The sequence below is a fragment of the Moschus berezovskii genome, chromosome 2, assembly GCF_049115385.1.
Source record: "Moschus berezovskii isolate FMDL1 chromosome 2, NW_MosBer_1.0, whole genome shotgun sequence".
NCBI classification, from domain to species: Eukaryota; Metazoa; Chordata; class Mammalia; order Artiodactyla; family Moschidae; genus Moschus; species Moschus berezovskii.
In genome coordinates this window covers 34,980,003-35,006,626 of record NC_142461.1, presented here as the reverse complement: position 1 = coordinate 35,006,626, position 26,624 = coordinate 34,980,003, and the positions used below count along the sequence as shown (strand labels likewise).

General features: G+C 36.3%; 1 protein-coding gene across 2 annotated transcripts in view; it reads left to right on the top strand.

The window, feature by feature from the left end:
• SPAG16 (sperm associated antigen 16) overlaps positions 1 to 26,624 on the top strand; it is a 1,112,034-nt gene that overhangs the window by 30,343 nt on the left and 1,055,067 nt on the right. For both annotated transcript variants that reach the window (XM_055398454.2, XM_088842002.1), the window contains exons 5-7: positions 5,832 to 5,969; positions 22,649 to 22,756; positions 24,532 to 24,649. In XM_055398454.2, the coding sequence (XP_055254429.2) occupies positions 5,832 to 5,969; positions 22,649 to 22,756; positions 24,532 to 24,649 (364 nt within the window). The remainder of the gene's footprint in view (positions 1 to 5,831; positions 5,970 to 22,648; positions 22,757 to 24,531; positions 24,650 to 26,624) is intronic.

The following is a 26,624-nucleotide window of genomic DNA, read 5'->3' as shown; positions in this document are numbered from 1 at the left end:
TTTCATTTTTTTAAAAGTCATTGCATATTATAGAAAGAAGGAATAATATGATATATAAAGTTGTTTATGGTGTTTTGGAGTTCAATCCTATAATAATTTTAAATATAGGCACAATTTGTTAATTTCTACTGATCCAAATTTGATTTAATTTTTATATTTTGCTGTTTTTGTTTGAATCTACAGAGACCTTTCATATAGAAGTAATCAGTTTCATTATTTTAAATTGCATGTCTAGTGTCAATAAATTTAATGAGAGCCATTTTTCATTAATACAGTTTTAAAAAAAGAGCAGGTTTGATGGTAGAAAAAGAATACTCCTCTTATTAAATCTAGAAATTGTGTGAATGATTTTTATAATAATGTCCCTATGAAATAATTACAAATGTATTAGAGAATATATTTTTGTAAGAGTAGATAGATGATTAATTTGCGTTACTAATGAAATGATGGTTAATGTAGTTCAGTTTCCTATTTTTCTTCTAAAGTTATGGTTTAGGATATGTAATGCTTACATGTTGTGCCAAAATGTGAAATGATTTCCTTGGAGAAATCTGGAACCAAGTATACTCTTAATTAGGTGTTTGTTGCCATATATTATCCTTTTAGATTTAGCAATTTAAATTAAGATGAAATTTCAGAAAAGTGCAATAATATTAAGGTTTATAGAAACCCTAAGTAAGCATATAATTTATTGTAATATTATGATTTTAAAGTAAAATTTGTATAAATATCTCTTCATTATTTGGGTTTAATAATACTGTGGTTCAAATAATTTTATTCTGCTCCCTAGCTGCCAGTTTGTAATGAGATTACAAATTATTTGTAATGATCATACTGTGTTGGATATTTTTATTTCAAATGGAACATGTTTTACTTTGATCAGAAACCTTTATTTATAATGCGTAGTAAGTCTATAGGAATGTGTGCTTAGTCGTTCAGTTGTGTCTGACACTTTGTGACCCCATGGACTGTAGCCCGCCAGGCTCATCTGTCCATGGGGATTCTCCAGGCAAGAATACTGGAGTGGATTGCCATGTATATTATTTTTATAATTTATTATTATGGGGAAGAACACTTGTAATTTATCATTTCTATAAATTCGTTTAATCTTATAAAAGGTGATGAAACAAGGTTTCCTTTTTGCTGATTTGTAAAACAAACCCACAAAAAGCAAGCAAACAAAACTCCAAAAACCAAAACACCTGGGCAGTAGAATTTGACTTATGTTTTTTCATTCTTCAAACAGTAATTACATTAAGTCCATTAAATCTGGGCTCAGCAAACTAAGACCATGGGGCCAAGTCTAACCTGCCTCCTGTTTTGGTAAATAAAATTTTACTGAAGCACAGCCATGACCTTTCTTTTAGGTATTATCTGTTTGTCTGTAGTTGCTGTCACACTACTACATATAACAGCAAAGTTAGTCACAACAGAGACCATATGGCCTTGAAAGCTTTTCTTTTCCCCCCAAATTCTAAATGTTTATTTTATGGCCCTTTACACACAAAAAAGTATTATACATGATCTATCTATATCTATATCTATAAATATATAAATGTATATATATGTAAACATATATAAATATATATAAATGTTCTATGAACCATAAAATGTCTATACTGTGGGTTTCAGTTCAGTTCAGTTCAGTCGCTCAGTCGTGTCCGACTCTCTGCGACCCCATGAATCACAGCACACCAGGCCTCCCTGTCCATCACCAACTCCCGGAGTTCACTCAAACTCATGTCCACAGAGTCGGTGATGCCATCCAGCCATCTCATTCTCTGTCGTCCCCTTCTCCTCCCACTCCCAATCCTTCCCAGCATCAGAGTCTTTTCCAGTGAGTCAACTTGTTGCATGAGGTGGCCAAAGTATTGCAGTTTCAGCTTTAGCATCAGTCTTAGTCAGTAATATTTTTATGTCCATTTAGAAGTGCTCAGTGAACAATGATTATTTCCTTGGGGGCAAAATTAAAGTGTTACAATGGAGAAAATATGGTAGTACATTTTATTTACCCTGACTGAGCATATGTCAACCATCTCCTTTCCTCCTCTGGATTGTTCTGCTGGTTGTTAACAAGGTCAGGGCTTACTCACCCAAAATGTACATTCTTGTCTCTACTTTCTCCTCTTATTACCTCCAACTCATTCCAACTCTTTTTTCCTTTATAGTCAAATGTTTTTTGTAAAACAGGGACTTTATTTTCTTTCTTTACTCTTTACATCCTTGTTTCTCTGCAGTTTAGCTTCTGTTTCTACCATTGCACTGAAGTTTGGGTGATAATAAAAATTTCATCAAAGGTAATAGTGCTTTATTAATAATATTTAAACTTCAATACTTTGGCTACCTGATGCGAAGAACTGACTCATTGGGCAAGACCCTGATGCTAGGAAAGATTGAAGGCAGGAGGAGAAGGGGACGACAGAGGATGAGATGGTTGGATGGTAGCACCAACTCGAAAGACATGAGTTTGAGCAAGCTCCGGGAGTTGGTTTTGGACAGGAAATCCTGGCGTGCTTCAGTCCATGGGGTCGCAAAGAGTCAGAAATAACTGAGCTACTGCACTGAACTGATTTTTTAAATTTCTCTTAAATTGTAAGTTAGTAGTCTGTTTAATTTTCACAAGGTAAATATAACTGCTTTTAGTCAATAAAATTTGGTGTAATATGTAATCACTCAAATGTGGGTAGTGCAATTACAACTTTTACCACATATTAATTTATTTATATAAAATTTAATTGAAAGGACTGCATGTCACTTTTTTCTTATTGAAATAATTTATTTTAGTGATTTTTTTCTGCATTAAATAAAGCCAGTGGCTGAAAGCCAATTTTAAAAAAAATTAATTTGTTTATTTTCATTGGAGGCTAATTACTTTACAATATTGTAGTGGTTTTTGCCATACATTGACATGAATCAGCCATGGAGGTACATATGTCCCCCATCCTGAACCTCCTTCCCACCTCCCTCCCCATCCCATCCCTCTACCAATTTTATGGTCAGAAAATCTTTATGGTCCAGTACTTCAGTCAGTCCTTATGTCTTCTCTTCTGAGATAAGTATAAACCACATTCCAAATGGATAGAGAAGTGATTTTATGATTAAATGATATATGTTGTTTTGTAAGTTTTGGCAAATAGTAAACTGTAGTCCACCAGGCTTCTCTGTCCATGGAGTTCTCCAGGCAAGAATACTAGAGTGGGTAGCCATTCCCTTCTCCAGGGGATCTTCCAGACCCAGTGACTAAATCCAGGTCTCCTCTGTTGAAGGCAGATTCTTTACCATTTTAGCCACCAAGGAAGCCCAAATATCACTTGATCTTGATTCAGTTGTCTTGAACTTTTGTATATTCAGCAGGGTTCTCTTGCTCATTTTTGGTATCAGATAAGATATATAACACATAAACCAAAACATATGACAACTAATGTGTATATATTACACATATAAATATAAAATATAAAGCTAAGATGTATAATATGAAAATGCTGAAAATTAAATATTTTAAACTCATATTTAGCTCATCTGTAGCAAGGTTTGTAGGGAATTTTGGTTAATAACTGTATTACTTGAAATGTTTTTTCTATGCTCTTTTTTTTCTTTATTAATTGCTACATATAACGATTACAACAAATTATTAACCAATTTATAAATGATTTTTTGATGCACCTTCATATTTCACTGAGAAAATAGAAGTTCCACAGGTCTTGTTTCCTTTCTACCCACCCACTGCCTCTGATCTCAGCATTCTCCATCTCTTGTTGCAGGGCTGAGCCATAGACACTGTCATCTGAGGCCAGCTGTCCTCTACTGGATGTTCTCACCTACTCACTACATGACTCCTGCAGTTGTCCCCTCTCTCCCCTGCACTGTGAAAGATTTCCCTCTCTGCTGAATCACTGCCATGAGCATAAGATGTACAATAATATGTCATGTATTAAAAACACAGGAGAAGACAGAACACCCTGAACTCCACTTTCTCTTCAGGGTCATCCTGATTTCCTAGGCTCTGCTTTTGTGGTCTATCTCCTTGAAAGAGTTTGTTGCCACTTCCTCATTTCCTGCTCTCTCATTCCTACTCTAGTTCCACTTTCATCTCTATGACTCTGTGTATTTCTGTGTGTGTGTGTGTCTTAGTCACTCAATTGTGTCCAACTCTTTGCGACTTCATGGACTGTAGCTCGCCAGACTCCTCTGTCCATCAAATTCTCCAGGAAAGAATACTGGAGTGGGTTGCTAGTCCCTTCTCCATGGGATCTTCCCAACCCAGTAATGGAATCAAGGTTTCCCCCATTGCAGGCAGATTCTTTATCATCTGAGCCACCAGGAAAGCCCCTCCATGAGTCTACTGAAACTTTTTTCATTGATTTTGCATTGGCAAATTCAGTGGTTGATCCTTAGTATTCTTCCTATTCTTTCTCCTTATATCATTTGTCACTGTCATTCATTTCTTTCTTCTTGCAGCACTTTCTTCATTTGGTCCCTCAGCCACAGTACTCCCCTGTTCTTTCACTGCTTCACTGACCCCTCTCTTTCTTAGTCTCTGTTTGGTAGTATTTCCTCTCTTCCCAATCTCAAAACAGTCCTAGAACTTTCTTACTTTTCACTTTACGTTTGCTTCCTAACGCGTTTATCCAGTCTTGTGATTTTAAAGTGTATCTGTTTACTGATCTATCCCAGATTTAAATTTTATGTCTGACTTTTCCCTTAACTTTTGATGTGTACTTACAATGTTTATTTTCACTTAATTGCCTAGCGGACATAGTGCATTTAACATGGATAGAGACGGTTCCTTGATTTCTCTAAACACCACATTCCTATTGCATTTGTTCCCATTTGAATAAATGTCTGTCCGTGGCTCAACCAAAAACCTTGGACTCATCCTCAATTTTCTTTTTTAACTAAAACATGATATCTGATCTCTAAGCCAATTTTGTTGGCTTCATCTTCACAGCATGTCCAGGAGGGACCCATTTCTCACAATCTACTGCTACCAAATTTTGTCTTATCTACCAGTCTCTCTCCTGAACTCTTGCAGCAGACTCTCTGCTTCTACTTTTTATTCTCTAGAGCCAGTTTCTTCAGAGAGACGGTAGGTTAATCCTTATTAAACATAAATCTGTTCAGTGTCTCTTGTCTCTCAAAGCCTTCCAATGACTTTGGTCTAATTCAGAGTAAAATCACATTCGTGTTTCTGGCTCCCTGCTGTCTTTCCTGACTTATCTCTCACCACTCTTGTTCCTGCTCACTTATTTGGCTCCATTTCCAGATACTCCTCCAGATGTACTGACTTTTTGCTTTACATTGTACATGTCAAACACCTCCTTATCTCAGGGCCTTTACACATGTTTTTCTGTCAGCCGAGAGTGCCTCTCTCCCACATATCCACATGGCTTAGTCTCTCTTTTCCTTTAGGTCCCTGATCAGATAGTCCATTATACTTTCTCTCCTGCCTTAGATAAAAAAGCACATCACGCTTTACTTTAGTGTCTGTTTTTCTTATCTCGCTTTAATTCATAGAACGTGTCACCATCCATACTAGAATGGAAACTCCATTAGATAGGTAGAGACTTAGACAGTTTTGTTAATTTCACCAGTGTCTGGACTAGTGCCTAGAGCATAGAAGCTGTTAAGTTATATTTTATGCACCATGATGATATTAATACTTAGCATTTCATTTTAAAAATATATTATGAATATTGACATTTTAGTTTAAAAAGTAATATTGCAACTTATTACTAAGCATTCCCTTATACTTAACTTTTTGAAATGTACATAAGTTAAACCAATTTAGTAGAAAGAAACAATATGAAGTCTTTTGTTTGATTTTATCCTAGGTATGAGTTAATACAGAAGGGAATAACTGAACTTAGAGATGGTGGGATTGTTCCAGATGTCTACACTCAGAACATGCTTTTAGAAAATGAGAACAAGATTTTGAAGAAAGATTTGAAGCACTATAAACAAGCAGCTGAGTATGTTATTTTATAATGACTTTTTTTTTCTACTTTGGACTAAATGAAAATAAGGCTTGAATTTGCTACTATATGGATGGTGGTTTATGCACCAGAGCTTTAGTTCTGGAGAACTGAATTATATGTCAGTGCTAGTTGGAAAGAATGTGAAAGGCTTCACCAGAAACTTAATTGAATAGATGAGCAGAACACTCACAACTGTAATTCACCATCAAGAGTGGGATGTGGGGGGTTGTGCAGGAGGTTGTTAATGTGCTATATAATATTTGCTACCTGTGGGAACCCAGGTCTCCTGCATTGCAGAAGGATTCTTTACCAGCTGAGCCACAAGGGAAGCCCAAGAATACTGGAGTGGGTTGCCTATCCCTTCTCCAGTGGATCTTCCCAACCCAGGAATTGAACTGGGGTCTTCTGCATTGCAGGTGGATTCTTTACCAACTGAGCTATCAGGGAAGCCCAGTTCTTTTCACTTTGACTTTCATTTGCTTCCTATGTATTTTGAAAGTTATATGGTTTGTGGAAATCTTCTCCCATGAGAGTAAGCTGATTTCTGAAATAATAATAAAATTATAGAAAAACTAGAGGAAGAAAGAACCCCATTGACTGTAGCCTGCCAGGCTCCTCTGTCCATGGAATTTTCCAGGTAAGAATACTGGAGCAGGTTACCATTTCCTTCTCCAGGGTATCCTCCAACCCAGGGATTGAACCCATGTCTCTTGTGTCTCCTGCATTGGTAGCCAAATTCTTTACCACTAGTTCTACCTGGAAGCCCCAGTGTACTCTTAGTAGAGGAATTTCAGTATTTGAAAATTCCCCAAAGAAAGCTGTTATTTTGTAATTTTGTAGCATGAATTTATGCACAGTGGAGAAACTTAACAGAAAGCAAATCTCTCTGCAGGTTTCTCTCATTCTAAAATTAATGAAAGACAATCAATTTTTTGGCAAACAGATTTAGATAAATGGGCAGTGTTATTCTGGCAAAGACAAATATGTGAATGTGTTGACTTGAGGTGAATCTACTCATCTAAGACAATGTTAGATGAAAAATCAATACTTAGATATGGAGTAGAGACAGTTTATGCTTTGTTTGTTAATTTTTATTAAACATTTAAAGAGAGGTTTCTCTGTTAAAAGAATCATATTAAAACAAAAAATCAGATAAACGGAACTACCGTATAGGAATGTAGTATTTCTAAGAACTTCGTAAAAAAAGCTTAAAGAAACAAGACTGTATTGCAAACAGAAGGAAACATTTAAAATAAGCTTCTATTTTTTAAAGGTGGCAGTAAATAAAAATAATGTGTATGATTATCAGTCATTATTTGCACTTGTAGAATTGTATTTTGCAAGTTATAAAAATTTCATATTATCTGTGTGTGTTAGACAGTCAGTCGTGTCTGACTCTTGTGATCCCATGGATGGTAGCCTGCCAGGCTCCTCTGTCCATGAAATTCTCCAGGCAGGGGTACAGGAGTGGATTGCCATATCCTCCTCCATCATATTATCTATGCATAAACTATTTGGGGTTTTGGATAGAAGTGTATGATGATCCACAGAATGATGCTACTAGAACCAGCATCCTCTCTATTCTCAGAAGTGGTTTGCACTCTTGGCTCTGACACTTACTATGATTCTGTATAGATGCCTAATGGATGTCAAATTCCCAATTTGACACAGCAGATTTTTCAGAGTGCTGCCTGGAATACTGTTTCAGATCTTGATCTCCTTTGAATTATTGCTTGAGTTTGATAATTTCTTTTGAATATATAGAACCTTTTTTCTGCAGTGAGTTTTGTCCCAGTAATACGAAATAATCATTTTTATTACTGGTTGTTTATTGACTATTATATTTAATGACTATAATCAAAATGATACAAACTATTGTCTGTGAAAATTATTGACTTAATGTTAAAAAGCATGATTCATACAGATATCACTCAAATGAAATCTCTTATTCATGTTTACTAAAATATCAGATTCAGTTCAGTTCAGTTCAGTCTCTCAGTCGTGTCCGACTCTTTGCAACTCCATGAACCACAGCACACCAGGCCTCCCTGTCCATCACCAACTCCCGGAGTCCACCCAAACTCATATCCATCGAGTCAGTGATGCCATCCAACCATCTCATCCCCTGTCGTCCCCTTTTCCTCCTGCCCTCAATCTTTCCCAGCATCAGGGTCTTTTCAAATGAGTCAGCTGTCCGCAGCAGGTGGCCAAAGTATTGGAGTTTCAACTTCAACATCAGTCCTTCCAATGAACACTGAGGATTGATCTCCTTTAGGATGGACTGGTTGGATCTCCTTGCAGTCCAAGGGACTCTCAAGAGTCTTCTCCAGCACCACAGTTCAAAAGCATCAATTCTTCGGCACTCAGTTTTCTTTATAGTCCAACTCTCACACCCATACGTGATGACTGGAAAAACCATACCCTTGACTAGATGGACCTTTGTTGGCAAAGTAATGTCTCTGCTTTTTAATATGCTGTCTAGGTTAGTATCAGGTTCAGTTCAGTTCAGTTCAGTTCAGTTCAGTCGCTCAGTCGTGTCCGACTCTCCGCGACCCCATGAATCACAGCACGCCAGGCCTCCCTGTCCATCACCAACTCCCGGAGTACACTCAAACTCATGTCCACAGAGTCGGTGATGCCATCCAGCCATCTCATTCTCCGTCGTCCCCTTCTTCTCCCGCCCCCAACCTTTCCCAGCATCAGAGTCTTTTCCAGTGAGTCAACTCGTCTCATGAGGTGGCCAAAGTATTGGAGTTTCAGCTTTAGCATCAGTCCCTCCAATGAACATCCAGGATTGATCTCCTTTAGAATGGACTGGTTGGATCTCCTTGCAGTATAAGGGACTCTCAAGAGTCTTCTCCAACACCACAGTTCAAAAGCATCGATTCTTCGGCGATCAGCTTTCTTCACAGTCCAACTCTCACATCCATACATGACCACGGGAAAAACCATTGCCTTGACTAGACGGACCTTGGTCGGCAAAGTAATGTCTCTGCTTTTTAATATACTATCAAGGTTGGTCATAACTTTCCTGCCAAGGAGCAAGCGTCTTTTAATTTCATGGCTGCAATCAGCATCTGCAGTGATTTTGGAGCCCAAAAAAACAAAGTCTGACACTGTTTCCATTGTTTTTCCATCTATTTCCCATGAAGTGATGGGACCAGATGCCATGATCTTTGTTTTCTGAATGTTGAGCTTCAAGCCAACCTTTTCACTCTCCTCTTTCACTTTCATCAAGAGGCTTTTGAGTTCCTCTTCACTTTCTGCCATAAGGGTAGTGTCATCTGCATATCTAAGGTTATTGATATTTCTCCCAGCAATCTTGATTCCAGCTTGTGCTTCTTCCAGCCCAGCGTTCCTCATGATGTACTCTGCATATAAGTTAAATAAGCAAGGTGACAATATACAACCTTGACGTACACCTTTTCCTATTTGGAACCAGTCTGTTGTTCCATGACCGGTTCTAACTGTTGCTTCCTGACCTGCATACAGGTTTCTCAAGAGGCAGGTCAGGTGGTCTGGGATTCCCATCTCTTTCAGAATGTTCCACAGTTTATTGTGATCCACACAGTCAAAGGCTTTGGCATAGTCAATGAAGCAGAAATAGATGTTTTTCTGGAACTCTCTTGCTTTCTCCATGATCCAGCGGATGTTGGCAATTTGATCTCTGGTGCCTCTGCCTTTTCTAAAACCTGCTTGAACATCTGGGAGTTCACGGTTTACATACTGCTGAAGCCTGGCTTGGAGAATTTTGAGCATGACTTTACTAGCGTGTGAGATGAGTGCAATTGTGCGGTAGTTTGAGCATTCTTTGGCATTGCCTTTCTTTGGGATTGGAATGAAGACTGACCTCTTCCAGTCCTGTGGCCACTGCTGAGTTTTCCAAATCTGCTGGCATATTGAGTGCAGCACTTTCACAGCATCATCTTTCAAGACTTGAAATAGCTCAACTGGAATTCCATCACCTCCACTAGCTTTGTTCGTAGTGATGCTTTCTAAGGCCCACTTGACTTCACATTCCAAGATGTCTGGCTCTAGGTCAGTGATCACATTATCGTGACTATCTTGGTCGGGAAGATCTTTTTTGTACAGTTCTTCTGTGTATTCCTGCCACCTCTTCTTAATATCTTCTGCTTCTGTTAGGTCCATACCATTTCTGTCCTTTATCGAGCCCATCTTTGCATGAAAATGTTTTTAAGATTTACATGTATTTACTAAAATATAGTTTTAGTTTCAGTGGTCTTATGGTATCTCTCAAATCAATCTTACTCAGTAGAATTAAACTTACACAAATTAAAAAAGGAAAATATTTATTTAGTTTAATCTACCTGACATAGAAAGTCTGAAGGAAAGCTGCTTGACCCTTTATAAATGCTTAACATTTATATCATTGAATGAATATTAAGCACATTGTGCTTCACAGCCCTCTTTGATGACACATATTGCCTGTTTTGTTGGATGCTTTCTCGGAAAATGGAGACTGATATTTTGTACAAAATTCCCAAAACTACCTCTGTCATGCTAAAAGTTTGCCCCAAATTGTAAGTCTCATCACACAGTTTTTTTTTTTTTTCTTCTTTTTTAAGGGATAGAAGGCATTTGCTGGAAAGCACTGGAGTAGCCACAGTTTTGAGGAAAGTTTCTCCCCATACATCTTTCTTCCCATGGATATATTTGTATAAGAAGGCCCCGAGAGGGAGGCTTCCTTGCATTCACACAAGGCCCCACACTCTTTCCTCTAGTCCTGGCCTTGGCTGGCATTCATCTTCGCAGTCTTCTCCTCTAACTCCAACTTCAACAGTCTCAGCCTGGGACCTTATTGGCTTGGATCACACAGACATCTCGGATCAGCCCCTCATCCTTGGGTCTCAGTTTTCTCATATCTTAAATGGATAAGTAGGACTAAATGTCTGAAGATTCATGAGGTCATCGCGTTCTATGGGAGACATGTCCTTTCATTCTGTATCCCTTAATGGTCTGTTGGAGATGGACCTCGTAGCACATGACATACACCACACAGCGGGTCTCCTTACATGTGTGAGAACGTGTCTGTCTCTTCCCCAGCATCACAGCCCTGATCCACTGAGAACTGAATTCCATGGCATTTCTCAGGATCCTTGAGTCCTGTGCCAAGCCCTGGATTGGGAAAGACTTTTTTATGATGCAGATGAGGTTGGGGAGATTTTACTCCAAAGGCGCATCACACAGGTTTTTCAGTTTGATTTGTGAGGCTATTTTCCCAGTAACAATTAAGTGCTAAACATGGGATTCTCTTTAAGGAGTTTACATTAAGGTTTACTTTTTTAAGATTAAGCCTATTTCTTAAAGCAGGATGAATGTAGTGTCAAATGTTAATATAATAATTAATATTTAATGTGTAAAAAGAATCAGGTTACAGATGTGTTTTATATTACCTTGATTAAACTGGTAGCATTTAGTGATGTATCTGGAAAAATCAGCAAAATCATATAAGTATAAGCTTAATATTTGTCTAGGGGAAATTTGCCATGGAAAGAGTACTGTACTAAAAGTCAAATACCTGGCTTCCAATATTCTGCTACTTATTAACTCAGTTTCCTTATTGTTATACTGGGAATAATTATGCATAATATTATTAACTCCTAGGGAGTAATGTGATAATTAAACAAGACAGTCTACATTAAAGAACTGGTAAATCACAAAGTGCTTTGAAAATGTCAGCTATTATTATCAATATCTCTAAAGGCTGTCATCCCTAGATTTTTAAAAATTATCACATCATTATTATTTTTGAAATCGCCAATGATGAAGCATGAGGAAGAAATGAAAAGGGAAAATATTTCACTGTAAAACAATTGAGTTGCTATAATTAAAAAAAGAAATTGTCTTTTTCTCTAAGCAGTGGCAGTTTTAGAACAGAGGGTTTCCCTTATTTGCTGCAAATGTAGATTATCTTTTAAGATGTAAAATTTAGTGTATGGTATATCTGTATGTATAATAGTGGATGTTAACCAGACTTATCGTGATTATTTTGCAATATATGTAAACATCCAGTCAGTATATTGTACAGCTGAATATGATATAATGTTATGTGTCAATTATATATTGATATGAAAAGGTTTGGGATAAAACTGCTTGGAAAATTACTTTATAGGTGTTTTTAAGGGAAAAATAACTATTAAAAAGGTTCATAGTTACACTGGATATATTAATATTTCATACTGGATACTGGAGACGAATTATGTGAGTAGTAGTTTGACATTCTTTGTTGGAAGATTAGAATCTAACTGTACTTTTATATTGAAATGTGGCCCAATTGTTATTTTTTGGTCATTTTATTTATTTTTTGCTGTGCTGGCTCTTCATTGCTGCATGGGCTTTTCTCTAGTTGTGATGAGTGGGGGACTACTGTCTAGTTGTGGTGTATAGGCTTCTCATTGTAGCGGCTTCTCTTTTTGTGGAGCAGGGTCTCTAGGGCACATGGGCTTCAGTAGTTGTGGTGCATGGGCTCAGTAGCTGCAGCCCCCAGGCTCTAGAGCACAGGCTCAGTACTTGTGGCACATGGGTTTAGTTGCTCTGTGGCATGTGGTATCTTCCCAGATCAGAGATTAAACCTATGTGTGTCCCACATTGGCAGGCGGATTCTCCACCACTGAGCCACCAGGGGAGCCCCAACAAATTAAGTTCGGAGGTCTAGAATTGAAGTGACTTCTCTCATATTTGCAGAAAAATGTTAGTTGCATGAACACTGAAAACATCACTGAGAGATATCTTTCACAGTTAAGACATTATTTCATAAACCTTAGGCAATGACACCCCACTCCAATACTCTTGACTGGAAAATCCCATGGATGGAGGAGCCTGGTAGGCTGCGGTCCATGGGATCGCTAAGAGTCAGAAACAACTGAGTGACTTCACTTTCACTTTTCACTTTCATATGTTGGAGAAGGAAATGGCAACCCACTCCAGTATTCTTGCCTGGAGAATCCTGGGGACGGGGGAGCCTGGTGGGCTGCCGTCTCTGGGGTCGCAAGAGTTGGACACGACTGAAGCGACTTAGCAGCAGCAGCAGCAGCAGCACAAACCTTGGTTTATTTGGTAGCTTACCTGCCACAATATTCACCTCAATGTGAGGTGAATAAAAAATTACTAATTTTATTGATTTGAAACCTTGATTTTCTTTTGTATCTTGATTAGCATTTTGTGTCTCTTGCTAATAATGTATAATGTAGATTAGTGGTCCCCAACCTTCTAGGCACCAGGGAGTGGTTTCATGGAAGACAAGTTTTCAATGTACCTGTTGGGGTGGGAAGGATGGTTTCGGGATGATCCAAGCTAATTACATTTTTTTGTGCACATTATTTCTGTTTTTATTACATTAACTCCACCTCAGATCATAAGGCATTAGATCCCAGAGGTTGGAGACCCCCTGATGTAGATATTGCAACTATTCTTAATTGGATGTCTTACTACTAAAAGCAACATTGGCCTTGTACTTAATATCTGCAATTTGGCTTTCACCCTCACTATTCTAGTCAAGTGGGCACCCTATTTTTCATTTTTCTCCTCCCTCCCATGCTGTGAGAACGTGCTTTTCTGCCTCCTCCTTCTGCCTCATGGACAAGCTTATGTTCTTGCTGTTTAACCTCTCTAAGTTGTGCTGTCCAATGAGATGGCCACTAACTACATGTGGATGTTGACAGAACATGTTGAATCAGGTGACAGTAGGTGCTATGCAGAAAAAGAACACAAGTAAAGGAGACATATAAATGACACACTGCTTTAAACAGAATAGTGAGAGAAGTCTTCTCAGTTATCTGGAAAAACTGAAGGAGAAGGCCATGTGTCATTGGGAAAAGGGAATTCCAGGAAGAAGGAAAGGGAAATACAAAGAACCTATGTTGGAGACAGCTTAGCTTGTTGGAGGATGAGTAAGGTGACCATAGTGACTAGATCCATTGGATAAGTGGTAGAGGCCTTTGTTAGAATTTTCTGTTTTTTCTCTAAGTGGGATGTGTGGCTAATGGATAATTTTGAGGAGAACCGTAATGTAAAGTGGCTCCTGTATGGAAAGTAGACTGGATGGAGGGACATAATGGAACTAGGGAGAGCATTATATCCTGCATAATCTTACAGGCTGGCTTATCTCATTCAGTTCAATTCAGTTCAGTTCAGTTCAGTCGCTCAGTCGTGTCCGACTCTTTGCGACCCCATGAATCACAGCACGCCAGGCCTCCCTGTCCATCACCAACTCCCGGAGTTCACTCAAACTCATGTCCATTGAGTCTAATAGTCACATGAGGTGGCCAAAGTATTGGAGTTTCAGCTTTAGCATCAGTCCTTCCAATGAACACCCAGGATTGATCTCCTCTAGAATGGACTGGTTGGATCTCCTTGCAGTCCAAGGGACTCTCCAGAGTCTCCTCCAGCACCACAGTTCAAAAGCATCAATTCTTCAGTGATCAGCTTTCTTCACAGTCCAACTCTCACATCCATACATGACCACGGGAAAAACCATAGCCTTGACTAGATGGGCCTTTGTTGCCTTTTTAATATGCTATCTAGGTTGGTCATAACTTTCCTTCCAAGGAGTAAACGTCTTTTAATTTCATGGCTGCAATCATCCTTATGGAACAATTAGGTCCTTGAAGGGAACACATATGTTGTTATCAAATTCTTCATTACTTACTAAGCCCAGTCAAACTTTTACTCAGGATGGATAATAATATCAAGTCAGGTATTAAGGATAGAGTAGCACAAGTGCATGCTGTCTGCCACTTATTAGCAATAAAAATATAATTATCTCTCAGTTTTCACATATGTGAGTGGGGTGACATTATCCTTGAGGGCATCATTTTAAAGTGTTTAACCCAATATCTATCACATGATAAGTGCTCAGTAAAGTGGCTCAGCTGGTAAAAAATCCACCTGAAAAGCAGGAGAACTGAGTTCGATCCCTGGGTTGGGAAGATATCCTAGGGAAAGGCTACCCATTCCAGTATTCTGACCTGGAGAATTCCACGGGGTTGCAAAGAGTCAGATATGACTGAGCGACTTTCACTTTCAGAAGGATTAAATCAATATTCTATATTAAAACATCCTTTTTTATCCTCCTTTCAGAACACTCACTGCAGTTTATGGAGATATATATATATGCATATGTTTTATTTCCTTATTCATTTTGTTTATACATCTGAGAGAGAAAGATTGTGCTTGTCTTATTCATCACAGTGTAATGAGCATTGTGTCTAGTACACAGTATTATTAAGTGGGTGGAATAGCATTATCATCTTCATCAATTTTATTATTAGCAGCATCAGTAACACTGAAGAAAGACCCAAGAGTAGTATCTTTTCCAGAAGTCAGGTATAAGGCAATTTATTTATTTGTTTACATATATTAAGTTTTTAATTCTAAACAAATATCAATCATATAGAAAGTAAACAAAATAGAATAATGAACCCCATGAGCCAGTCAGACAATTTCAACACTTATCAACTTTCTGCCATTATTTCATTTGTTTCCACCCACACTCTACCCCACATTCCATTTATTATTTTTATCATTTTTTGAGTTATAATTTATATAAATTGAAATGTGCATATCTTAGCTACATGATTTTGACAAACAAATGGTCTTATAACCTCCCAACTCATAGAACATTGCTGTCTATCCAGAGATTTCTTTAGTGTCTCTTTGTCATTCCCTGCCCTGGCAATTAATATTCTGATTTTATTTTCCACTTTAAATTAGTTTTGCCAGTTGGAGAACTTCATAAATGGAATCACAGAATGTTCATTTATTTGTGTTTGGCTTCTTCTGCTCATCTAAAGTCTGTAAAATTTATCTGTGATATTTTCATTTATGAGTAATTTGTTCCCTTTTATTGCTAGTTCAGTTGAGTCACTCAGTTGTGTCTGACTGTTTGCGACCCCATGGACTGCAGCATGACAGGCTTCTCTGTCTTCCACTGTCTCCCGGAGTTTGCTCTAATTCATGTCCATTGAGTCGGTGATGATATCTGAATTATTTATTTGCTAAGTAGTGTCCCATTGTATAGTGTGTACCAGAATGTATTTATTACCCTTTTTCTATTGAGTTGTTTTTCAGCTATAGTTATTGTGAATGATACTGCTATGAACATTTGTGTACAAGTCTTTTTGTAAAAGTGTGTTTTCTTTCCTTTTGGTAAAAACTTGTTGTTCGGTCACTAAGTCATGTTTCTTTGTGGTCTCATGGACTGCAGCATGCCAGGCTCCCCTGTCCTCCACTGTCTCCCAGAGTTTGCCCAAATTCATGTCCATTGAGTTGGTGATGATATCTAACCATCTCATCCTCTGCTGTCCCCTTCTCCTTTTTGCTTCCGATCTTTCCCAGTATCAGAGTCTTTTCCAGTGAGTTGACTCTTCGTATCAGGTGGCAAAAGTATTGGAGCTTCAGCTTCAGCATCAGTTCTTCCAATGAATATTCCGGGTTGATTTCCTTTAGGATTGACTGGTTTAAGAATGTAATTTTATAAAGGGTAGACGTTTAGGAAACTACTAGTCCATTTTCCAACATTCAAGTTGAGTCATTTTATGTTCTCAAAAGAAATATATGAGAGCTCTAATTCCTTCACGTTACCACCAACATTGAGTTTTGTCAGACTTTTAAATTTCAGCCATTTTAGTGGTTGTATAATGGCAACTTGTTGTAGTTTTGATATTCATTTTCCTGATGACTAATGATACTGATAACATTTTTTTTGTTTATTGGCCATTCATCCATCCTGCTTTCTGTCTAAGTCTTTTGCCTTTTTTTTTTTTTTTTGAATTAGTTGTCTTATTTGTGAGTTACTCCTTAGAAGGAAAGTTATGACCAACCTAGATAGTATATTAAAAAGCAGAGACATTACTTTGCCAACAAAGGTCTGTCTAGTCAAGGCTATGGTTTTTCCAGTGGTCATGTATGGATGTGAGAGTTGGACTGTGAAGAAGGCTGATTGCCGAAGAATTGATGCTTTTGAACTGTGGTGCTGGAGAAGACTCTTGAGCGCCCCTTGGACTGCAAGGAGATCCAACCAGTCCGTTCTAAAGGAGATCAATCCTGGGTGTTCGTTGGAAGGACTGATGCTAAAGCTGAAGCTCCAATACTTTGGCCACCTCATGCGAAGAGCTGACTCACTGGAAAAGTCTCTGATGCTGGGAAGGGTTGGGGGCGGGAGGAGAAGGGGATGACAGAGAATGAGATGGCTGGATGGCATCACCGACTCGATGGACATGAGTTTGAGTGAACTCCTGGAGTTGGTGATGGACAGGGAGGCCTGGCGTGCTGTGATTCATGGGGTCGCAAAGAGCAACTGAACTGAACTGAACTGAAGAGTTCTTTATATATTGTATACAAATCTTTTGTCAGAATATTTTGAATATTTTTTCTAGTTTATGGCTTAATTCTTCAATTTCTTAATTGTGTCTTGGATGAGCAGAAGTTTTAAATTTTGATAAAGTCTTAATTTATCTTTTTTAGAATACTGCTTTTGATATTTTGTCTAAGATACCATTGCCTACTTCCAAGTTAAAGAAATATTCTCTTTTCTTCTAAAACCTTTAAAGATTTAGAACTTGTATTTTCAAGCTCACATTCTGTGAGGTAGGAGCTAGAGATTAATTTTCTTTTCAGTAAATATTCATTATTCTATAACCATTCTTAGAAAGAGTTTTCATTCTTCATTGAATTTCTTTGGCATTTTTGTTGAAAATCAATTTCACTCTATAATTGTGGGTCTGTTTCTATATTCTGTTCCATTCACTTATTTGTTTATCCTTATGCTAATACTAATACCACACTCTTGATTGCTGCAAGTTTAAGTTCTTAAAGTCAGATCGATTAGTCTTCCAAATTTGTTTTTCTTTTTTAAAAATTGTTTAGCTATTCTAGATCCTGTATTTTCATATAAATTTTAGATTCACTTTGTCAGTTTTTATTGAAAGACTGGGGTGGCATTAGGATTAAGATTGAGTTCAATCTGTTAAAATTTGGGAAGAATGTGTATGTGTGTGTATACACATATATTTTTATATCCATACATTTTAGGGGGATGGATTGATGTATTCATATGTTTTAGTGTTCTATTTGTATATCTCATTCCAGTTATTAGATTATCTTAAATACTGTATATTTGTGAATAAGCTTGATGTTTGTGCTTTTTACATCTAATTATCTAATATATTCACTTTTGTTACATTATGAGCTCCATATAATAGGGAATTATCTTGTGCTCAGTATATACTCAGGTCTTGTAGCTGTGCCTGACAAATATGAGGGGCTTATGTGAATGTATGTTTTAAACATCTTGGATCTTTAGTTAAGTGTCTAATAATTTTTTGAGTAGTTGATTAATGATTTTTGCCTCTTTCATAGTATTCCTTAGGAGTAGGCATCCTTTCCCTTTTATGATGGTAATTTAAATAACTTCCTCCGGAGCTAAGTCTTGCTCATTTAGAATACTTTTTTCCTTTGCTGGGCTTTTATGTTAAGAAAATACAATGCAGGCCAGAAAAGTTTTATTGAGAGTCCTAAAGATTAGGCAGGAATAATACTGACTGGAACTACTAAATAGAAGATAAAAATCTACCATTTTAAAAGTAATGAAATGCTTGATTTTATCTTCTGTCAGAAAATATGGACATAAGGAAAATTAATGACTATTAATATTAAGAAAACATTAGGTGCTTTACTAATGGACCCTAATTTCACTTACAAAATTCACTTCTATGAAAGGTCAGAGAGTACCCAGCTTTTCTGAAGACCTATTTAATTTAATGACTTTCAGAAACACGCACTGTGGATAAAGATAATAATGGGACCCATAAAATTTCATGCTTTAGTGTTTAGGTAATTGCTTGTTAAATTAAGAAGGTATTTTTTCCAGACATGGGTGTATCCCTGTCTTTTTTTGGTTAAGAATATACTGAAAGTTTGCATCTAATATAGTTGTGTGGCATTTTTACCATCTGACAATTATTCCAATATTAATTGTAGTGGGTTAAACTAATTTATTTCTAACCAATTGAAGAGAATAAAATAGTTGGTAATTGTACTGTTATCAAAAATCACTGATTCAAGTTTACATGTGAGAAAAATACACAACAAAGATGGCCTACTTTGATTGGTGCATGGAAACAAGAAAATGTTTATATGGTATAACTTTTGCCAAATTATGTAAACAATAACTCAACAAATCTATTATTAAATGGTCACTCCAAAATACTTAGTTAAAGCTATTCAGTTGATAAAAATTATTTTTCTGGGAACTTTCAGCTAAAAATAACTTTTTAGAGTACACTATTAAATTAGATGTATATGTTAAACATGGAGTTTTGGGGACAGTGCTTTTATAGTGTGAAACATATGAGTATCTTGCTATTTGATATTTTATTTATATATTTTGATTTGCTGTTTTCCTGAAATGGGTAAGTTAAATAGTTATCCTGTGATCTCATTAAGAAAAAGTATTTAAGTAGTGTGTTCTTTATGAACAAATTTAAATAGAATGTTTCATCGAATATCAAGTTCATTGTACTTGAAATAGAATTTCTATATTTTGTATCTGTCTTAATAAAATTTTTCTTTTAAACACAAAATATGCTCTACTAATATAATGAAAAAAATACTAGATAGTTTAAATATTAATTACATATATGATTATTTCAAACTTTATTTTTTAGTACAACTTCTATTTTTCTTTTATTAAGCAGTTGGACAGCAGAAAGTTCATAATAGGAGAAGCATCACCATGAAATGAATTTAAATTGTTTTACTGAGTAGACTTCATTTTTGCAAATAGAAAGCAAGTCCCTGAAAACCAATTTAATGGTCAGAAAGGCTTTAAGGTCCAATACTTTAGTCAGTTCCTATGCTTTCTTTCCTGGGATGAGTACAATAGGACATAAAATGTGTATTTAAAAAGTGAATTAATGCAATGCTACACATTTGTGGTTCTTCCCAAGAAACTTTCAGCATTATTTTTCTGTTTTTTTTAACCTATTATGGGTTTACATTTCAGATAAGATAAAAAAATATATAAGCTCATTAAGTAATAAGTTGTTGAAAATAAGACAGCTTTTAGTAGACTCAAATTAGATGTTTATAAAGTTTAAATTCTTTTATAAAGATATATAATGATACTAATAATCATATATCTTGATATTTTTTATTCATTAGAGCATATTTAACAACTGGCATACCCCCCTATTTTAGGTAGATAAATGTAGCTATTAGAGGAATTGAATATATCTGTTCTACTATGCTAAATAATAAATAATATCATGATAATAGTGATAACAATTACAGAAATATTTATTGAATATTTTTATGTATCGTATAGCATATAAAGCACTTTACACACTTCTTTAAAATGAATGGGAATTCAGGTGATGTCCCTGGGCTTTCAAAACAAAATATCAACTCAGCTGTTTATCTTTTCCAGTCACTCTACTTAAACCCTCTCCTCCTTTTCACTCACCGCTCTACTCAGTATTAGGCACATTTTAGTGGCAGAGGAAGTCTCCCTTTTTTTCCCCCCATCTTCACTTACATATACACACAGAGTTAAAACCTGGAAAGAATAAATTATTTATCTAATAGTTGGACTATTCCACAGATGATTTTTCAAGTCTGAATATTTTAATCAACATTTGCCCATATGCCTTTAAGATTGTTGGCATGGAAATGAAGTTGAGGGTCAGATGGTTAGACTATGAAGTACTGTGACACATTGTTTATTTACATGTGATCAAAACTACAATATTGACAGTAGAATGCAGAATAATACAGGTAATCCCTAATCAGTGGGAGATGGTGGGGACAAAGAAGGAAACATGGAAGAATGGAAAAGACACTTTTACCGTATGCTGTGTGTGACTTGATCTTGCAGTAAGAAGTCTTATTAATCATACTAATATGTGCCATCACAAGTCTGAAAACCACTTTTATACCACTTTGGCAGCTTTTCAGTTACCATTCCTCAATGCTTGTTCTCACATAGGTCCTAAAGAAGAAATCTATTGCACCCATTTATTTCATATGAATCTGAATTTTAAAATATGAGAGGTAGATTTATTCCATTCTGAACCTTTTGTGAGCTGTCAGTACTCTAATTCAGTCCATCCATTTTTTAGAATGTGAGAATCTCGATGCAGTAGCACTTTGTCAGTTAACTAAGACTTTTAGATAACTACTTTTCTATTATAAATTATACTTTACACTGTTACATTTAAATTGACTTACATTGTAGTGGTGGATGAAACATTCCCATTAATTTTCTTCACATATGACTTGGGATTAGAAAGAATACTCTTGCTTGCTTTATGCCAGGGATCTGCAGAAGATACATCTAGTTAAAGAATGCTTCTGTGTCACAGCACTGACATTGGAGACTTTTCTCCTTAAGTTACCAGTTATTCGTAATATGTAATATGATCTGTAGGTGGTGTAGACTTTTCACATGCCTTACCAGAATGAAATCTTGATTTTTCTAGAATTTATATGCTTTTTTTTTTTTTTTTACAGTTATCAGAACTAAGTAACCCACTTAACCATGTATTCAAGCAAGTTCAGAATTAAATTTGGTTAAGTCTCAGTTCATTTGTAATTATTTTGAATTATTCTATTTTGTATGTATTTCAATCTTGTAAACATATTGTCTTTGAAAATAGATGGATTGTAAGTTATTGTGGAAAAATAGCTTTAATTTTCTTTATTTAAATGAAATGTGAATGACTGATATTTTTGAAAGTACAGGTTTTAGTTTGTTTATCACCCATCCCCAATATAGGTTATGTTGGTAGGGATATTTCAATGAAAATATAGTGGAATTTTTTATTTTAAATCATCTTTTGAATTATTCAGTACTGGATTCAGTTCAGTCCAGTCGCTCAGTTGTGTCCAACTCTTTGCAATCCCATGGACTGCAGCATGCCAGGTCCCTGTCCATCACCAACTCCTGGAGTTTACCCAAACTCATGTCCATTGAGTTGGTGATGCCATCCAAACATCTCATCCTCTGTTGTCCACTTCTCCTGCCCTCAATCTTTCCCAGCATCAGGGTCTTTTCAAATGAGTCAGCTCTTCACATCAGGTGGCCAAAGTTTTGGAGTTTCAGCTTCAACATCAGTCCTTCCAGTGAACACCCAGGACTGATCTCCTTTAGGATAGACTGGTTGGATCTCCTTGTAGTCCAAGGGACTCTCAAGAGTCTTCTCCAGCACCACAGTTCATAAGCATCAATTATTCCGCACTCAACTTTCTTTATAGTCCAACTCTCACATTCATACATGACTATTGGAAAAACCATAGCCTTGACTAGATTGACCTTGGTTGAAAAGTAATGTCTCTGCTTTTTAATATGCTATCTAGGTTGATCATAACTTTCCAAGGAGTAAGCGTCTTTTAATTTCATGGCTGCAGTCACCATCTGCAGTGATCTTGGAGCCCCCCAAAATAAAGTCAGCCACTGTTTCCACTGTTTCCCCATCTGTTTGCCATGAAGTGATGGGACTGGATGCCATGATCTTAGTTTTCTGAATGTTGAGCTTTAAGCCATCTTTTTCACTCTCCTCTTTCACTTTCACACTGGATTAGAACTGATAAATAAATATCTTTTCAGTAAAGAATAGCAGTGAGTTTTAAGGTGTTTGTTATTTTTATTTTTACAGCAAGGCTAGAGAAGATTTGCTGAAAGCTCAGAAAGAACGTGATTTTCATCGAATGCACCACAGGAGAATAGTCCAGGAGAAAAGCAAATTAATTAATGACCTCAAAAGGTAAGCTGCTGATATTTGTTGGCCTATTTATTAAATAATTATTTAATTAGTTTTAAGCAATTTGGCCATAGAAGGATGTTCCATGTAAAGTTATTCACTGAGTATTTATTGAGCATTTACTGGGTGCCAGGCTATACCATGTGTTTGAAATAGAAAAATGAACAAATTTAGGTCCTTGCTCTTAGGGTTCCCATGGATTTTATTAAGGTGTGTGATGGGGGAGTAGCTAAGCAGAAATACAGTGAAATATACTGTTTGTTGCTATGCCAGCCAAGAAGTTGTCACCTGAGTCAGACTGGAGAGTGAGAGGGTTGAGGGACCTATATCTAAAGGAAATGAATTATAAAGTATGGATTAATAGAGTGAAAGAGTGGGGTCAGCATGCTGTGCAAAGTCATTGGAGGAACATAATAATATTCACCAAATTCTTAAGCATGGAGAGTAAAGTGCAGAAGCAGCTGACCACCCCTGACCACCTTCCGCTCAAAATAAAAATTTATAATCTCTAAATAAAATTCTCCTTTGCTTGTTCTAGGGAGCACTGCCCAATGGCACTTTCTGTTATATTATTAATAATTTATATCTACACTATCCCATATGATAGTCACTAGTCACATCCTCTATAAGCACTTTCAAAGTGGCTAGTACAACTGATGAATTAGATTTCTGTTGTTTATTTAATTGTAATTAATTTAAGCTTAAATTTAAATAGCCACATTTGAACAACGTGACTTTGGGATGGTCATGATAACTGCTGTATTTTGTAGTGGTTATGGTCATTGTGGCTATTATGATTTCTTAATCATAGGCTATCCTGTGGAGCTTCAGAATCAATATACTTTCAACTTAGCAGTATGTTACAAATTAGTATTTTTCTGATTTTTCTTAATTGAATCCCTGTAGAAATAAATACCACTTTAATAATAGAGAGACTGCATTAACTCCGGGGCGGGGGCGGTGTGTGTGGAAGACCTTTAGAGTGTGAGAGTCATTAAGTCATTGAATTAATCTATTCTTTTGCTCTCATATTTTGGCCTTATTTTTTTGTGTTTTTGGTTCATAAAATTGTTCTAAGTCCATAAAAATTCAGAAAAAAAATGAAATGGTCTGTTTTCCTCTTAACAAAACATTGATTGAGAAGTAGTACAATGTAATGAAAAGAGCTTGGATTTTGAAATCAAATAAACATTGGAAGCCTGGCTCCGCCAATTTGTGTGCTCATTGTAATTGTTTCTTATCTGTGAAAACTGTGATAATAAAAGTGCCTAATACAATGTTTGGAACAAAATAGATAGCATAATATTCAATGAACACATTGTAGAACATATATACAAAGGAATAAAATACTTAATTTTCTTAATATGAGGTTATTCATACTTGTTTTCAAGACCATCCTTAATTTTGATGTGAATAACACTCTATTTAATCATCCATTGTTTGTAGCCCTTGTCTTGTTGAAAATTGTTTTTGAATTAAATAAACTGAAATTTTCTTTCCTGTCAATGAATGGCAGTGACTTCTGGGTGCATACTTGAATAGAGCAAAAGGAAATAGAGAACTGACCAACTCAAGAGAAAGGTGACTGTCCCACCTCCAGCCAGGTTGCTGGGAAGCTGCATGACAAATAATACTTTCTTGGCTTTGTTGTATTGACCTTTATATGATTTTCACTTTTCATTCAAATGCAAAAAATAGGAGAAAAGAGGTTCAGAATGTTAAGTGGAAATCACTGATTTGGCTCAATTACCCTTTATGATGCCCTTTATTTTCCATAGGTTGAAGTTACATTATGCATCATATGAACCAGCTATAAGAGTATTACATGAAAAGCACCAAGCTTTACTGAAGCAGAAAATGTTGACCTCTTTGGAAAGGGACAGAGCAAAAGGACAGGTAAAGAGACCACCCAAGCTACCTGAAAATGATATTTAACCATTTATATTTTTTATAACATTATCAGAAATACTGGTTTTTGTTTCTGAGTTAAATTTTAAATGATTTTCACCAATTGTCAGTTGTAAAAAAGATTCATTTGGAAACATCCAGGAAAATATTTTATCCACTTAAAAAATACAAAGATTATTATTGAATTGATATTACCTAATTAAAATATAACTTTTTAGGAGATTATTAAAATATTGTTAGAGGGAAAACCTGAACCATTAAAACATAACGACACTCAGACTGTGTTTTAAATGCCATCTATGACGGCTGTAACCTGGACCTTTACCTAAACACTTTAAACTTAGATTTTTCATACATATATATTTCATGCATATAGCCATAGTGACCTATCTTTTAATATTGTTGTGAAACAGATGAGATGATGAATAGAGAGTCCATGCAGTTTCCTCCTAAATAAGTATTTGAAACAACTAGTTACTGACTCAATTTTCAGTCATTTTTGCTATTGACATCCCTTTTCTTCCTGTTGTATTTTTGTATAGGCCTCGCCCTAGGGTGGTGGAGTGAGGGATAGCTAGTATAGAGTTCAAGAATAATAAAACAGAAAGTTTCTTGGTCATGGTGAAATTATGTAACAGTTGATTAGAAAATATAAAACTGCTACTATGCTTAGCATTATTTTATTTTTTCTGGAGATACTGATTTTTGGCCAAACTTTCAGAAGCTACAGAAGTTTGCACAGTGGTTGCAAAAGCATGAATGATTTTATTAAGGCATACATTAATCAAATGTGTAATTCTTGAGTGTAATTTTTAGTTACTAAAATGAGAACATCACTTATCTCCTTCTTTGTGCTTGAAATTTAATTGTGTGTTCTTGAATATATGAATTAATGGTAATATTGCCTAAAAAGAGTTTAATAATAGTTTGCAATTTTATGGCACTATATTGTCAAATCTTCAGAACTTCACCCCTTTGCTCCTTTTCATCTAACCTGTTCCCACAGCGTCCTAACAGGAGGCACATTTCCATTGCCAGGAACACTATGAGCTAGATTCAGGTTGCTCCTGCTGCTTTTCCTGCCACAAACCAACTTAGACTTTTGCTACTGTCTTCCTCTCCTTTCCCCCCTGTTCTCAGGCTCATCTTCCTGTTACTCTTCTCCCAGGAGGAACTTATCAGTGACCTGATCATATATTCCCAAGTGACCATGTGGGTTTAGTAGGACAGACCACTCATACTAAGTTTCACTACTCAAGGGTATCAGGGCCTTCTAGCATTCATGATGGCAAGTGCCTCCACTCCCCTCCAGATTGTTGATTTCTCCATCTGCCACCTGTATCTATCACTGGATCTTCCAGTCAGTATCTTTGTGATCAGGAATAAGCTAACTTCCTGAATGGCCATGAGTTCCCTGTTTCTAATATGAAGTTAGATCAAAGCCTTTTTTTTTTTTTTTTTTTGAGACATATTTAGGCCACATATAGTCTTTGGCTCTCAAAATGTTCACCTCCGGTTTAGTTAAGCTCAAGATGAGGACTGGTAGGAGTCAGTCCTAGCTGTGCTGCAAAGTAGCCATGTAAACGTTCAGGTAATTTTATATATATGTCTCTTTTCTTACACATTAAGCAAAGGTAAAATTACTTGCCTTATGATTGATATGTATCTGAAATAAAAACATGTTTAAAAATGAAAATCATTCTGTGAGGAAGGGTTGAATTTTACACATTTAGATGTTTAGTAAAGAACTGTATCTACAACTTGTTTTGTCTTTGAACTGCAATTCCCACTGAAGATGAAATAAAACATAACCTGCTATTAAAGACTATCCAGTCTCTTTGAATTTAACATAGGGTATTTGGATGTTATATTAACTGATTATTTAGCTAAAGCATAACAATCAGTGTTAATTATCTGTTTTCAAATAGCCTCCTCTTCTCACTCTTCCCAGATGACACCTAGT